The 14,037-nt window shown below is 46.5% G+C and overlaps 1 protein-coding gene across 1 annotated transcript in view; it reads left to right on the top strand.

Moving 5' to 3' along the window:
* Nucleotides 1–4,219: 4,219 nt before the first annotated feature.
* Nucleotides 4,220–14,037, top strand: part of LOC124013264 (E3 ubiquitin-protein ligase RNF38-like) — a 54,352-nt gene continuing 44,534 nt past the window's right edge. Inside the window, exons 1-2 of the mRNA XM_046327523.1 lie at nucleotides 4,220–4,334; nucleotides 5,548–6,234. Of these exons, the coding sequence (XP_046183479.1) occupies nucleotides 5,628–6,234 (607 nt within the window). The 5' untranslated portion in view covers nucleotides 4,220–4,334; nucleotides 5,548–5,627. The remainder of the gene's footprint in view (nucleotides 4,335–5,547; nucleotides 6,235–14,037) is intronic.

Below are 14,037 nucleotides of genomic sequence, written 5' to 3'. Positions count from 1 at the left end.
TTATAATAGGGTTTATTGTCCATTGTAATAGGGTATATTGCTACAGTATATTGCCCATTATTATAGGGTATATCGCTAGAGTATGTTGCCCATTATAATAGAGTATATTTCTCCAGTATATTGTCCATTGTAATAGGATATATTTCTAGAGTGTATTGTCCATTGTAATAGGGTATATTAGTAGAGTATATTGTCCATTGTAATAGGGTATATTAGTAGAGTATATTGTCCATTATAATAGGGTATATCGCTAGAGTATGTTCCCCATTATAATAGGGTATATTGCTCCAGTATATTGGCCATTATAATAGGGTATATCGCTAGAGTATGTTGCCCGTTATTATAGGGTATATCGCTCAGTATATTGGCCATTATAATAGGGTATATTGCCCAATATAATAGGGTATATCGCTGCAGTATATTGCCCATTATAATAGGGTATATCGTCCATTGTAATAGGGTATATTAGTAGAGTATGTTGTCCATTATAATAGGGTATATTAGTAGAGTATGTTGTCCATTGTAATAGGGTATATTGCTAGAGTATGTTGCCCATTATAATAGGGTATATTAGTAGAGTATGTTGCCCATTATAATAGGGTATATCGCTCCAGTATATTGCCCATTATAATAGGGTATATCGCTAGAGTATGTTGCCCGTTATTATAGGGTATATCGCTAGAGTATGTTGTCCATTGTAATAGGGTATATTAGTAGAGTATGTTGTCCATTGTAATAGGGTATATTGCTAGAGTATGTTGTCCATTGTAATAGGGTATATTAGTACAGTATGTTGTCCATTGTAATAGGGTATATTGCTAGAGTATGTTGCCCATTATAATAGGGTATATCGCTACTATAAAGTGGAGCGTAACTGGTGGCAGGGAAGTCAGACGCAGGAGAGCAGAACTGGGTAATAGCCGGAGCTGTTTAATATCAAAACCAACGGCATAAAGAATAACAAAACAGGGGTACGAAACCACGTCACGCACCAGTCAACACGTGCACAAGCACATACAACAATCAATACCACACAAAGACATGGGGGGGAACAGAGGGTTAAATACACAACACTTAATGAGGGAAATGAAAACCAGGTGTGTAAGGAAAACAAGACAAAACAAATGGAAAATGAAAAGTGGATCCACGAAGGCTAGAAGGCCGGTGACACCGACCGCCGAACGCCGCCTGAACAAGGGGAGGGAACTGACTTCGGTGGAAGCTGCCCATTATAATAGGGTATATTGCTACAGTATATTGCCCATTTTAATAGGGTATATTGCTACAGTATATTGCCCATTGTAATAGGGTATATTGCTACAGTATATTGCCCATTGTAATAGGGTATATTGCTACAGTATATTGCCCATTATGATAGGGTATATTGCTACAGTATATTGTCCATTGTAATAGGGTATATTGCTACAGTATATTGTCCATTGTAATAGGGTATATTGCTACAGTATATTGTCCATTATAATAGGGTATATTGCTACAGTATATTGTCCATTGTAATAGGATATATTGCTACAGTATATTGTCCATTGTAATAGGGTATATTGCTACAGTATATTGTCCATTATAATAGGGTATATTGCTACAGTATATTGTCCATTGTAATAGGATATATTGCTACAGTATATTGTCCATTGTAATAGGGTATATTGCTACAGTATATTGTCCATTGTAATAGGATATATTGCTACAGTATATTGTCCATTGTAATAGGGTATATTGCTACAGTATATTGTCCATTGTAATAGGGTGCCATTTAAAAGGCTGCCTCTCATGAAGAATAAGGGTGTAGTTGGTGATAATTTCACCCAAACATAATCTGCAGATGTTTTTCTGCTGTGTAATGTGAGTATAATTGCTGCAATGTAAATATGAGTATAATTGTCTACATACTCATCTCATATGTATATACTGTACTCGATACCATCTACTGTATGCTGCTCTGTACCATCACTCATTCATATATCCTTATGTACATATTCTTTATCCCCTTACACTGTGTATAAGACAGTAGTATTGGAATTGTTAGTTAGATTACTTGTTGGTTATCACTGCAATGTCGGAACTAGAAGCACAAGCATTTCGCTACACTCGCATTAACATCTGCTAACCATGTGTATGTGACAAATAAAATTTGAATTTATTTGATTTGATTACTGCTGTCCTGAAAAGTCGAATACAACAAGACCTTACAGTGAAATGCTTACTTACAAGCAGTTCAAGAAAGATAAAATATTTATGAAGAGCTCAGCGACTTTCAACGTGGCACCGTTATAGCATGCCACCTTTCCAACAATTAATTTCATAAAAGTTCTGCCCTGGTAGAGCTGCCCTGCTAGAGCTGCCCTGGTAGAGCTGCCCTGCTAGAGCTGCCCTGGTAGAGCTGCCCTGCTAGAGCTGCCCTGCTAGAGCTGCCCTGGTAGAGTTGTCTGGTAGAGCTGCCCTGCTAGAGCTGCCCTGCTAGAGCTGCCCTGGTAGAGCTGCCCTGGTAGAGCTGCCCTGCTAGAGCTGTCCTGGTAGAGCTGCCCTGCTAGAGCTGCCCTGGTAGAGCTGCCCTGGTAGAGCTGCCCTGCTAGAGCTGCCCTGGTAGAGCTGCCCTGCTAGAGCTGCCCTGGTAGAGCTGCCCTGGTAGAGCTGCCCTGCTAGAGCTGCCCTGCTAGAGCTGCCCTGGTAGAGCTGTCTGGTAGAGAGCTGCCCTGGTAGAGCTGCCCTGCTAGAGCTGCCCTGCTAGAGCTGCCCTGGTAGAGCTGCCCTGGTATAGCTGCCCTGGTCAACTGTAAGTGCTGTCATTGTGAAGTAGAAATGTCTAGGAGCAACAACGGCTCAGTGCAAAGTGGTAGGCCACACAAGCTCACAGAATGGGACTGGCGAGTGCTGAAGCGCGCAGCGCGTAAAAATCGTCTGACCTTGGTTGCAACACTCACTAACGAGTTCCAAACTGCCTCTGGAAGCAACATCAGCACAAGAACTGTCCATCGGGAGCATCATGAAATGGTTTTCCATGGCTGAGCAGCACACAAGCCTAAGATCACCATGCGCTATGCCAAGCGTCGGCTGGAGTGGTGTACAGCTTGCCGCCAATGGACTCTGGAGCAGTGGAAATGCGTTCTCTGGAGTGATGGATCACGCTTCACCACTAAATGAAATAGTAGTTACATGCAGAGTGCCAACTGTAAAGTTTGGTGGTGTAGGAATAATGGTCTGGGGCTGTTTTTCATGGTTCAGGCCCCTTAGTTCCAGGGAAGGGAAATCTTAAGGCTACAGCATAGAATGACATTCTAGAAGATTCTGTGCTTCCAACTTTGTGGCAACAGTTTGGGGAAGGCCCTTTCCTGTTTCAGCATGACAATGCCATTTGTCAAAGCGAGGTCCATACAGAAATGGTTTGTCGAAATCGGTGTGGAAGAACTTTACTGGCCTTCACAGAGCCCTGAGCTCAAACCCATCAAACACCTTTGGGATGAATTGGAACACCGAATGCAAGCCAGGCCTAATCGCCCAACATCAGTGCCCAACCTCGCTACTGTTCTTGTGACTGAATGGAAGCAAGTCCCCACAGCAATGTTCTAACATCTAGTGGGAAGCCTTCCCAGAAGAGTGGAGGCTGTTATATTAATACCCATGATTTTGGAATGAGATGTTCGACGAGCAGGTGTCCACATACTTTTGGTCATGTAGTTTGTAATTTTCAAATCCTTAACAGCGCTAATATTGTTTGTTTCCCCAATAGTTCCTGTATTTTCAACAACAACAAAAAAGTCAACTTTTATAAACAGGCATAACATGTTATAAAAAAATACCGGTTAAGCAGCTGCAATAGCTAGCAGGCTACATGTAAATAAATCATTTAAATGCCCCTTATAGTCTTGCTAGTGCATGGAAGATTTCGTTTGATATTACCAGGCAAAACCAATCGAGCAACGATCGGACTCTAACACACAATTTAGCCTTGAGAAAGTTTTAGGTTTTTATTTTTTATTGAAACGATTCCCTTCACTGTAACCCCCTCCCAAAAAATAATTGCAATAGAAATCCATTTTGACGACCCACGGTACCCAGATGATTTTCGGGGGGGTTTAAATATCGAAAATAAGAGCGAGAATGAGCTGCGAAAAACGGTCAATTTTTTTTTCTTCTTTTCTGCTATTGATTAGTCCGGCCTGGGTGAAATCCGACTTCCTGCTTTTTGACGGTTCGTCACGTTTCACGTTGACGTCGAGCGCATACACGTCACCGTCCATAAACACACGGATCAAACTGTTACCGACTGGTCGCCGTTCGGGAATACAAGTAGAAGACCGTAGCGTGGATTTTTAAAGGTAAGTGACTAAAGAAAACTTGGGAACAAACGGGTGTTTTCTCAACGCCGAACGAAGAGATGAAATCCCACTTTTAGCTCGAATTAAATCTATTTTGTGTTTTTCTTTGATTATTTGTTTTTGGTTGTTTTTTAAAATTTTATTTATTTGATTATTTGTTTTTGGTTTTTTAATTTTATTTATTTGATTATTATTATTTTTTTATATATTTTTTTAATTTGATTATTTGAGATTCGACACTTTTCATTCAGTCGAGAGGCAAAAAGCTCTTTTCCTTCTGACGGTGACCGGGCTTCTCCGGTTGGAAAACCGCTTTCTCTCCGTTGAGGACTGACGGGAACTAAAACCTAAATGGATTAAATCCAGTACTAGCTTTTTAAATTGAACTAGCAGACATGAGCTACTCATGGTAAGTTTTTTTTTAATACGCTATTTAGTTGTTGTTTAACATTACTGGGACGTTTTTTAAAGGGATTTGAGGACCTGGGTGACTTTTAGTTGGTTTTCTCTCTGTGGGAGGAAGGGTTGGCTAATATGCTAATAGTTGGCTAACTAGTCTAGCTAACTGTCTGAATAAGTTAAACGTCGTACTCACTCAAACTAAAACTAAACCCCACAACTAAACTTTCCACAACGTTAGACAGGGCCACGAATGATCTGTGTAGTTTGTTACTACTGTGTAGTTTGTTTTGTAACCGAGTATCGGTGCTAAAAACCGTGTTGTTGTTGTAAGTTAGCATGCTAATTAGCCGTACAGGATACGGTTCCCTGGGCGGCTTTCACGGAAGTATAACTGTACCTCGTTAACTCGCTGAATAAACTAAATTAGTCTATTCCTAGAAAACATTGAACCTCTGTAGTTTACCAATTTAAATATATATATATATAAATATAAAGTGAGTGTTGGATAAATGTTTCTGTGAAAAGGGACGAGCTCAGTGTTTTTATTTATTTCTGTGTGATCCATGAGACACAGTCGGGAGTTTCCTGAAAGCGTAAACAAAGTGTCACAAATATAGTTTGACATTTTGAAAGCGACGTGGTTATTTGTAAGTCGCTCTGGATAAGAGCGTCTGCTAAATGACTTAAATGTAATGTAAATGTTATAAACGACAGCTTTCAACGAGAAGCCTTTTTAAACCCGGTTGTTGTTTTAGGCTGAACAGTCATCAGCTGTATGTTCCAAAGTTGTATTTTATTATTTATTTTTTAGAAAGAAAGATATTTTCTGGAGAAGAAACCGGGGAATACAGAGAACGAGAGAAAAGAAAACGAGGAAACCACCAAAAGGAAATGCCAATCGCAGCCACGGGTCAACTGACGACTCAGGAACCCTGTATTTTCTCCCGACTGCCCTCCACCCCGGAGCCTGTACCAAAAGGGGGTAATTTATGTGACGCTGCGGGGGCAGTAGCCGAGTCGCAGGAGCGAACAGAATACGGGGGCACCGAGGGGGGCAGGGGAGGACTAGTAGCCAGCTACAGTCAGACCAGCGGCGCTAGGGGATTTCTGCCGCTTCGTTCATCCAACTCCAACGGTTCTCCTCCGCAATCCCCTCCCACGTCCTCCCCCCTCGCCTCATCTTTCTTCCATCACCACCCCTATCAAATGGCCATGGAGCCGCCCAGGACTCGATCGCGTTCTCGGTCTGGATTCTACCAGCAGTATGGTGCGACTGTCCCCGGGATTAATGCCAATGGGGGAAACGGACCTAATCACCACCGTCACCACAGCCAGCAGCAACATCATCAACAACAGCAGCACAACTCTGGTTGCTCACCCCTTGGAGCTCACAGCCACCACACGGAGCAGCACAGCATACGAGCCCCGGGATCTAACGTCTCCCCCGGCGCTCAGAGGCAGTCGGGACCGCCTGGAGCACATCGCATCTCACCCGCAGGTAAGCATTCTCTCCCTTCCTCAGCAGTGCTCTCATTTCTGGGTTCTTGTCTAGTGTCTTGTGTGTTGACTATCCTTGACCCGACAAGCTAGAGAATCTGCTCTGTTGTAGCCTCTAGTGTCCCAGAGACAGAGGAAATGTGTGTGTTTCTGTGATGGCACACAACAGTGTGTGTCAGAGAATAGCCAGGCAGAGAAAGAGAGGGGCAGTGAGGAGAGACAGAGAACTCGATCTGGTTTAATGCACTAAGGATCAGCTTCTGAAAGGGAGAGCAGGGGGGGAGGGGCTAGGCAGGCAGCTATATCCTGTTGGCATGGTAATGTGTGTGTGTGTGACTGCACATTAGTTCTATTCTAATTAAGTAGACGCTGTTATGTGCTGCCACAGAGCTGCAGCTAGATGGTTTATTACATAGTAGTTACATGGAACAAGCAGTCTAACACACCACACACACACACTCTACATTTAGCTTTGTGCATGATGCTGCCAAGATGCACTGAGATGAACTCTAGTCTCTGTCTCTCTCTCCGCCTGTTCCTCTCTACTGTGTCTAGCCCGTCAGGTGACTGTGTAGGCCGTCGGGTGACTGTGTGTAGGCCGTCGGGTGACTGTGTAGGCCGTCGGGTGACTGTGTAGGCCGTCGGGTGACTGTGTAGGCCGTCGGGTGACTGTGTGTAGGCCGTCGGGTGACTGTGTGTAGGCCGTCGGGTGACTGTGTGTAGGCCGTCGGGTGACTGTGTGTAGGCCGTCGGGTGACTGTGGGTAGGCCGTCGGGTGACTGTGTGATACTGCATCTCCCTGCTAGGTGACTGACCCTGGTTCCATTCCAGGCTGTATCACAACCAGCCGGGTGACGTGTGGGTAGGCCGTCATTGTGACTTAACTGATTTGCTTAGTTAAATAAAGGTAAAACAATAAAAATAAAGTATAAATTCTAGCCGGATTGGTAGATGGGGGGCTGTGACAGGCCATAGGCACGGCTATATGGAAGTGTATGAAGATATAAATAACTGTGGCATCTCCCTGCTGGAGGTGTCACTACAGACCCTGGTTCAGTGGCATGAACCCCGTAACCAACAGTGGCCTGTGTACTGAACCCTAACCCCTAACCTAACAGTGGCCGTGTACTGAACCCCTAACCTAACAGTGGCCCGTGTACTGAACCCCTAATAACAGTGCCCAACTGAACCCCTAACCAATAACAGTGGCCCGTGTACTGAACCCTAACCCAACAGTGGCCCGTGTACTGAACCCCTAACCCAACAGTGGCCTGTGTACTGGCCCCTAAATGACAGTTGCCCCTAATAACCCAACAGTGGCCCGTGTATGAACCCCTATAACCTAACAGTGGCCCGTGTACTGAACCCCTAACCTAACAGTGGCCCGTGTACTGAACCCCTAACCCAACAGTGGCCCGTGTACTGAACCCCTAACCCAACAGTGGCCCGTGTACTGAACCCCTAACCCAACAGTGGCCCGTGTACTGAACCCCTAACCCAACAGTGGCCCGTGTACTGAACCCCTAACCCAACAGTGGCCCGTGTACTGAACCCCTAACCCAACAGTGGCCCGTGTACTGAACCCCTAACCCAACAGTGGCCCGTGTACTGAACCCCTAACCCAACAGTGGCCCGTGTACTGAACCCCTAACCCAACAGTGGCCCGTGTACTGAACCCCTAACCCAACAGTGGCCCGTGTACTGAACCCCTAGTGGCCCGTGTAAAACACTGTTTCACTGTATAGACTTTCTGCTCGATAGTGAACAGGACCTGTGGAGAGTCTCTCCCTCTAGACTGTACAGCGAACTCCCCAGCACACACACACACACACACTACCTCATTCTGCTCGTATTAAGTGATGAAATGATGCTGAGTGTGTTTGAGTGTTTTATGTTTTACCTTGCAGCTGTATTCAGGTGTGTGTGTGTCTGCTGAGCAACAGCGAATGGTATGCTGGGACTGGAAATACCTGTCTGGGAGAGTGGATGTCAGTATGAGCTGCTCTGAGTTTAACAACACACACACACCACACACACACAGTGTAGCGCTACCAGGGATTCACAATCCGCTTTGTGTGTGAAGTGGGGAGGACAACATACCCAGACAGGCCTGAGAGAGGGAGAGAGAGCACTCTGAACAAGAGGAGAAAGAACATGGGGGTGGAGGAGAGAGAGGGAGAGACCTGATGATAGGGGGGATGGAGGAGAGACATGATGATATGGAGGAGAGTGAGACATGATGACAGTAGGGATAGGGGGATGGAGGAGAGACATGATGACAGTAGAGATAGGGGGGATGGAGGAGAGACATGATGACAGTAGGGATAGGGGGGATGGAGGAGAGACATGATGACAGTAGGGATAGGGGGATGGAGGAGAGACATGATGACAGTAGAGATAGGGGGTGGAGGAGAGACATGATGACAGTAGGGATAGGGGGTGGAGGAGAGACATGATGACAGTAGGGATAGGGGGGGATGGAGGAGAGACATGATGACAGTAGGGATAGGGGGATGGAGGAGAGACATGATGACAGTAGGGATAGGGGGATGGAGGAGAGACATGATGACAGTAGGGATAGGGGGGATGGAGGAGAGACATGATGACAGTAGAGATAGGGGGATGGAGGAGAGACATGATGACAGTAGAGATAGGGGGGGTGGAGGAGAGACATGATGACAGTAGGGATAGGGGGGGTGGAGGAGGACATGATGACAGTAGAGATAGGGGGGTGGAGGAGAGACATGATGACAGTAGAGATAGGGGGATGGAGGAGAGACATGATGACAGTAGGGATAGGGGGGGTGGAGGAGAGACATGATGACAGTAGGGATAGGGGGATGGAGGAGAGACATGATGACAGTAGGGATAGGGGGGATGGAGGAGAGACATGATGACAGTAGGGATAGGGGGGGTGGAGGAGAGACATGATGACAGTAGGGATAGGGGGATGGAGGAGAGACATGATGACAGTAGGGATAGGGGGGATGGAGGAGAGACATGATGACAGTAGGGATAGGGGGGATGGAGGAGAGACATGATGACAGTAGGATAGGGGGATGGAGGAGAGACATGATGACAGTAGGGATAGGGGGGATGGAGGAGAGACATGATGACAGTAGGGATAGGGGGATGGAGGAGAGACATGATGACAGTAGAGATAGGGGGATGGAGGAGAGACATGATGACAGTAGGGATAGGGGGATGGAGGAGAGACATGATGATAGTAGGGATAGGGGGATGGAGGAGAGACATGATGACAGTAGGGATAGGGGGGATGGAGGAGAGACATGATGACAGTAGGGATAGGGGGAATGGAGGAGAGACATGATGACAGTAGGATAGGGGGGGTGGAGGAGAGACATGATGACAGTAGGGATAGGGGGATGGAGGAGAGACATGATGAGGGGATAGGGGGGTGGAGAGACATGATGACAGTAGAGATAGGGGGGGATGGAGGAGAGACATGATGACAGTAGGGATAGGGGGGTGGAGGAGAGACATGATGACAGTAGGGATAGGGGGGATGAGAGACATGATGACAGTAGAGATAGGGGGATGGAGGAGAGACATGATGACAGTAGGGATAGGGGGGATGGAGGAGAGACATGATGACAGTAGAGATAGGGGGATGGAGGAGAGACATGATGATAGGGGGGATGGAGGAGAGACATGATGACAGTAGGGATAGGGGGGATGGAGGAGAGACATGATGACAGTAGGGATAGGGGGGGAGGAGAGACATGATGACAGTAGGAGATAGGGGGGATGGAGGAGAGACATGATGACAGTAGGGATAGGGGGGATGGAGGAGAGACATGATGACAGTAGAGATAGGGGGATGGAGGAGAGACATGATGACAGTAGGGATAGGGGGATGGAGGAGAGACATGATGACAGTAGGGATAGGGGGGATGGAGGAGAGACATGATGACAGTAGGGATAGGGGGGGATGGAGGAGAGACATGATGACAGTAGAGATAGGGGGATGGAGGAGAGACATGATGATAGGGGGGGGGGTGGAGGAGAGACATGATGACAGTAGGGATAGGGGGGATGGAGGAGAGACATGATGACAGTAGGGATAGGGGGGTGGAGGAGAGACATGATGATAGGGGGGGGGGATGGAGGAGAGACATGATGACAGTAGGGATAGGGGGATGGAGGAGAGACATGATGACAGTAGGGATAGGGGGGATGGAGGAGAGACATGATGACAGTAGAGATAGGGGGGATGGAGGAGAGACATGATGACAGTAGGGATAGGGGGGATGGAGGAGAGACATGATGACAGTAGGGATAGGGGGGGATGGAGGAGAGACATGATGATAGTAGGGATAGGGGGATGGAGGAGAGACATGATGACAGTAGGATAGGGGGATGGAGGAGAGACATGATGACAGTAGGATAGGGGGGATGGAGGAGAGACATGATGACAGTAGGGATAGGGGGGATGGAGGAGAGACATGATGACAGTAGGGATAGGGGGGATGGAGGAGAGACATGATGACAGTAGGGATAGGGGGATGGAGGAGAGACATGATGACAGTAGGGATAGGGGGATGGAGGAGAGACATGATGACAGTAGGGATAGGGGGGTGGAGAGATACATGATGACAGTAGGGATAGGGGGGGATGGAGGAGAGACATGATGACAGTAGGGATAGGGGGGATGGAGGAGAGACATGATGACAGTAGGGATAGGGGGGATGGAGGAGAGACATGATGATAGTAGGGATAGGGGGATGGAGGAGAGACATGATGACAGTAGGGATAGGGGGGTGGAGGAGAGACATGATGACAGTAGGGATAGGGGGATGGAGGAGAGACATGATGACAGTAGGGATAGGGGGAATGGAGGAGAGACATGATGACAGTAGGGATAGGGGGGATGGAGGAGAGACATGATGACAGTAGGGATAGGGGGGATGGAGGAGAGACATGATGACAGTAGGGATAGGGGGATGGAGGAGAGACATGATGACAGTAGGGATAGGGGGGTGGAGGAGAGACATGATGACAGTAGGGATAGGGGGGATGGAGGAGAGACATGATGACAGTAGGGATAGGGGGGGTGGAGGAGAGACATGATGACAGTAGGGATAGGGGGGTGGAGAGACATGATGACAGTAGAGATAGGGGGATGGAGGACATGATGACAGTAGGGATAGGGGGGGTGGAGAGACATGATGACAGTAGAGATAGGGAGGATGGAGGAGAGACATGATGACAGTAGAGATAGGGGGATGGAGGAGAGACATGATGAGGGGGGTGGAGGAGAGACATGATGATAGTAGGGATAGGGGGGTGGAGGAGAGACATGATGACAGTAGGGATAGGGGGGGGAGGAGAGACATGATGATACTAGATGATGACAGTAGGATAGGGGGGTGGAGGAGACATGATGACAGTAGGGATAGGGGGGTGGAGGAGAAAGCATGATGAGTAGGGATAAATTGGAGAGACATGATGATGGTAGGGATAGGGGGGGAGGGAGGAGAGACATGATGACAGTAGGGATAGGGGGGGTAGGAGAGACATGATGACAGAGGGATAGGGGGGTGGAGAGACATGATGACAGTAGAGATAGGGGGGATGGAGGAGAGACATGATGACAGTAGGGATAGGGGGGATGGAGGAGAGACATGATGACAGTAGAGATAGGGGGGATGGAGGAGAACATGATGATAGGGGGATGGAGGAGAGACATGATGACAGTAGGGATAGGGGGGATGGAGGAGAGACATGATGATAGTAGGGATAGGGGGATGGAGGAGAGGGGTAGACAGATGAGAGCAGTCTCTAGCATCTTCATGCCAGCAAGCTTCATCCTCACCACCAGTACTGTCAGTTTGGTGTTTCATCCCCCTTTGCTTTGGGGAGTTGCCAGCTGATACTAGATCTGTGGTTAGATACTAACTTAATGGTTAGGATTGGGGAGGAAAAAGCTGATCTGTGGTTAAAGTATATAATGGTTGGGTTTGGAGAGGGAAAAGCTGATCTGTGATCTGTGGTTAAGTTAGTATATAATGGTTGGGTTTGGAGAGGGGGAGGGGAGGGGGGGAGGGTTTGGGGGAATGCAGATCCTATGCATTATCGTCTGTGGTTTGGGGATGCCAGCTGATCCTAGATCTGTGGTTAAATTAGTATGTAATGTTTGGGGGAGAGAAGCTGATCCTAGGTCTGTGGTTAAATTAGTATGTAATGTTTGGAGGAGAGAAGCTGATCCTAGGTCTGTGGTTAAATTAGTATCTAATGGTTAAAGTAACAGTTGGGAGGAGAGAAGCTGATCCTAGGTCTGTGGTTAAATTAGTATCTAATGGTTAAAGTAACAGTTGAGGGGAGAGAAGCTGATCCTAGGTCTGTGGTTAAATTAGTATCTAATGGTTAAAGTAACAGTTGGGGGAGAGAAGCTGATCCTAGGTCTGTGGTTAAATTAGTATCTAATGGTTAAAGTAACAGTTGGGAGGAGAGAAGCTGATCCTAGGTCTGTGGTTAAACAGTAGCTCAATATCTGTGGCAGAATTGCGTAAATTGATTGTTGGAATGGCCGTTTCTGTCCGAACGGATTTCGATCTGGAGAGGTGGATGACTGACTGAAACACCTACACACACCTACACACACCTACACACACCTACACACACACACCTACACACCTACACACACACCTACACACACACCTAAACACATACATACACACCTACACACCTACACCTACACACATACATACATACATACATACATACATACATACATACATACATACATACATACATACATACATACATACATACATACATACATACATACATACATACATACATACATACATACATACATACATACATACATACATACATACATACATACATACATACATACACACATATATACATACACACATACATACATACACACATATATACATACACACATACATGCATACATACATACACACATATATACATACACACATACATGCATACATACACACACATACATACATACACACACATACATACATACATACATACACACACACACACCTACATATACACACACCTACATATACACACACCTACATATACACACAGACAGACACACATACACACACCTACACACACATATATATATACACACACATACACAAACAGACAGACAGACAGGCAGACACACACATACACACAGACACACATATATAAACACACACACCTACACACACACACACTGCCAAGTCACAAGTTCCTGTGTGTGTGTGTAGCAGATGTGCATTCTGTAGCGTGTGTGTGTGTGTTGTCACACATGGAAGGCCTGTTTCCTCATTTCCCCATATCCTCTACACCCCCCCTCCTTGTGCCCATGTCAGAGAATAAGAACCCCTTCACATTCAGCCCTGTGATTCACTAGATGTCCTTCTCCACATCCACTTGTGTTTTAATAAGGAGGTTCCTGAGAACAAGCTTAGGAAGCTCTGTGTGTGTTCGTCTACAGCATCTGTTTCTCAGACTCACTACATGTCTAGGTTCCTGTTCGTCTACAGCACCCACATCTACAGCATCTGTTTCTCTGACTCACTACATGTCTAGGTTCCTGTTAGTCTACAGCACCCACATCTACAGCATCTGTTTCTGACTCACTACATGTCTAGGTTCCTGTTGGTCTACAGCACCCACATCTACAGCATCTGTTTCTCAGACTCACTACATGTCTAGGTTCCTGTTAGTCTACAGCACCCACATCTACAGCATCTGTTTCTCAGACTCACTACATGTCTAGGTTCCTGTTAGTCTACAGCACCCACAT

Source organism: Oncorhynchus gorbuscha, linkage group LG24, assembly GCF_021184085.1.
Source record: "Oncorhynchus gorbuscha isolate QuinsamMale2020 ecotype Even-year linkage group LG24, OgorEven_v1.0, whole genome shotgun sequence".
In the NCBI taxonomy this organism is placed as follows: Eukaryota; Metazoa; Chordata; class Actinopteri; order Salmoniformes; family Salmonidae; genus Oncorhynchus; species Oncorhynchus gorbuscha.
The sequence above is the reverse complement of the archived record's forward strand: the minus strand, read 5'-3'. Positions and strand labels throughout refer to the sequence as shown.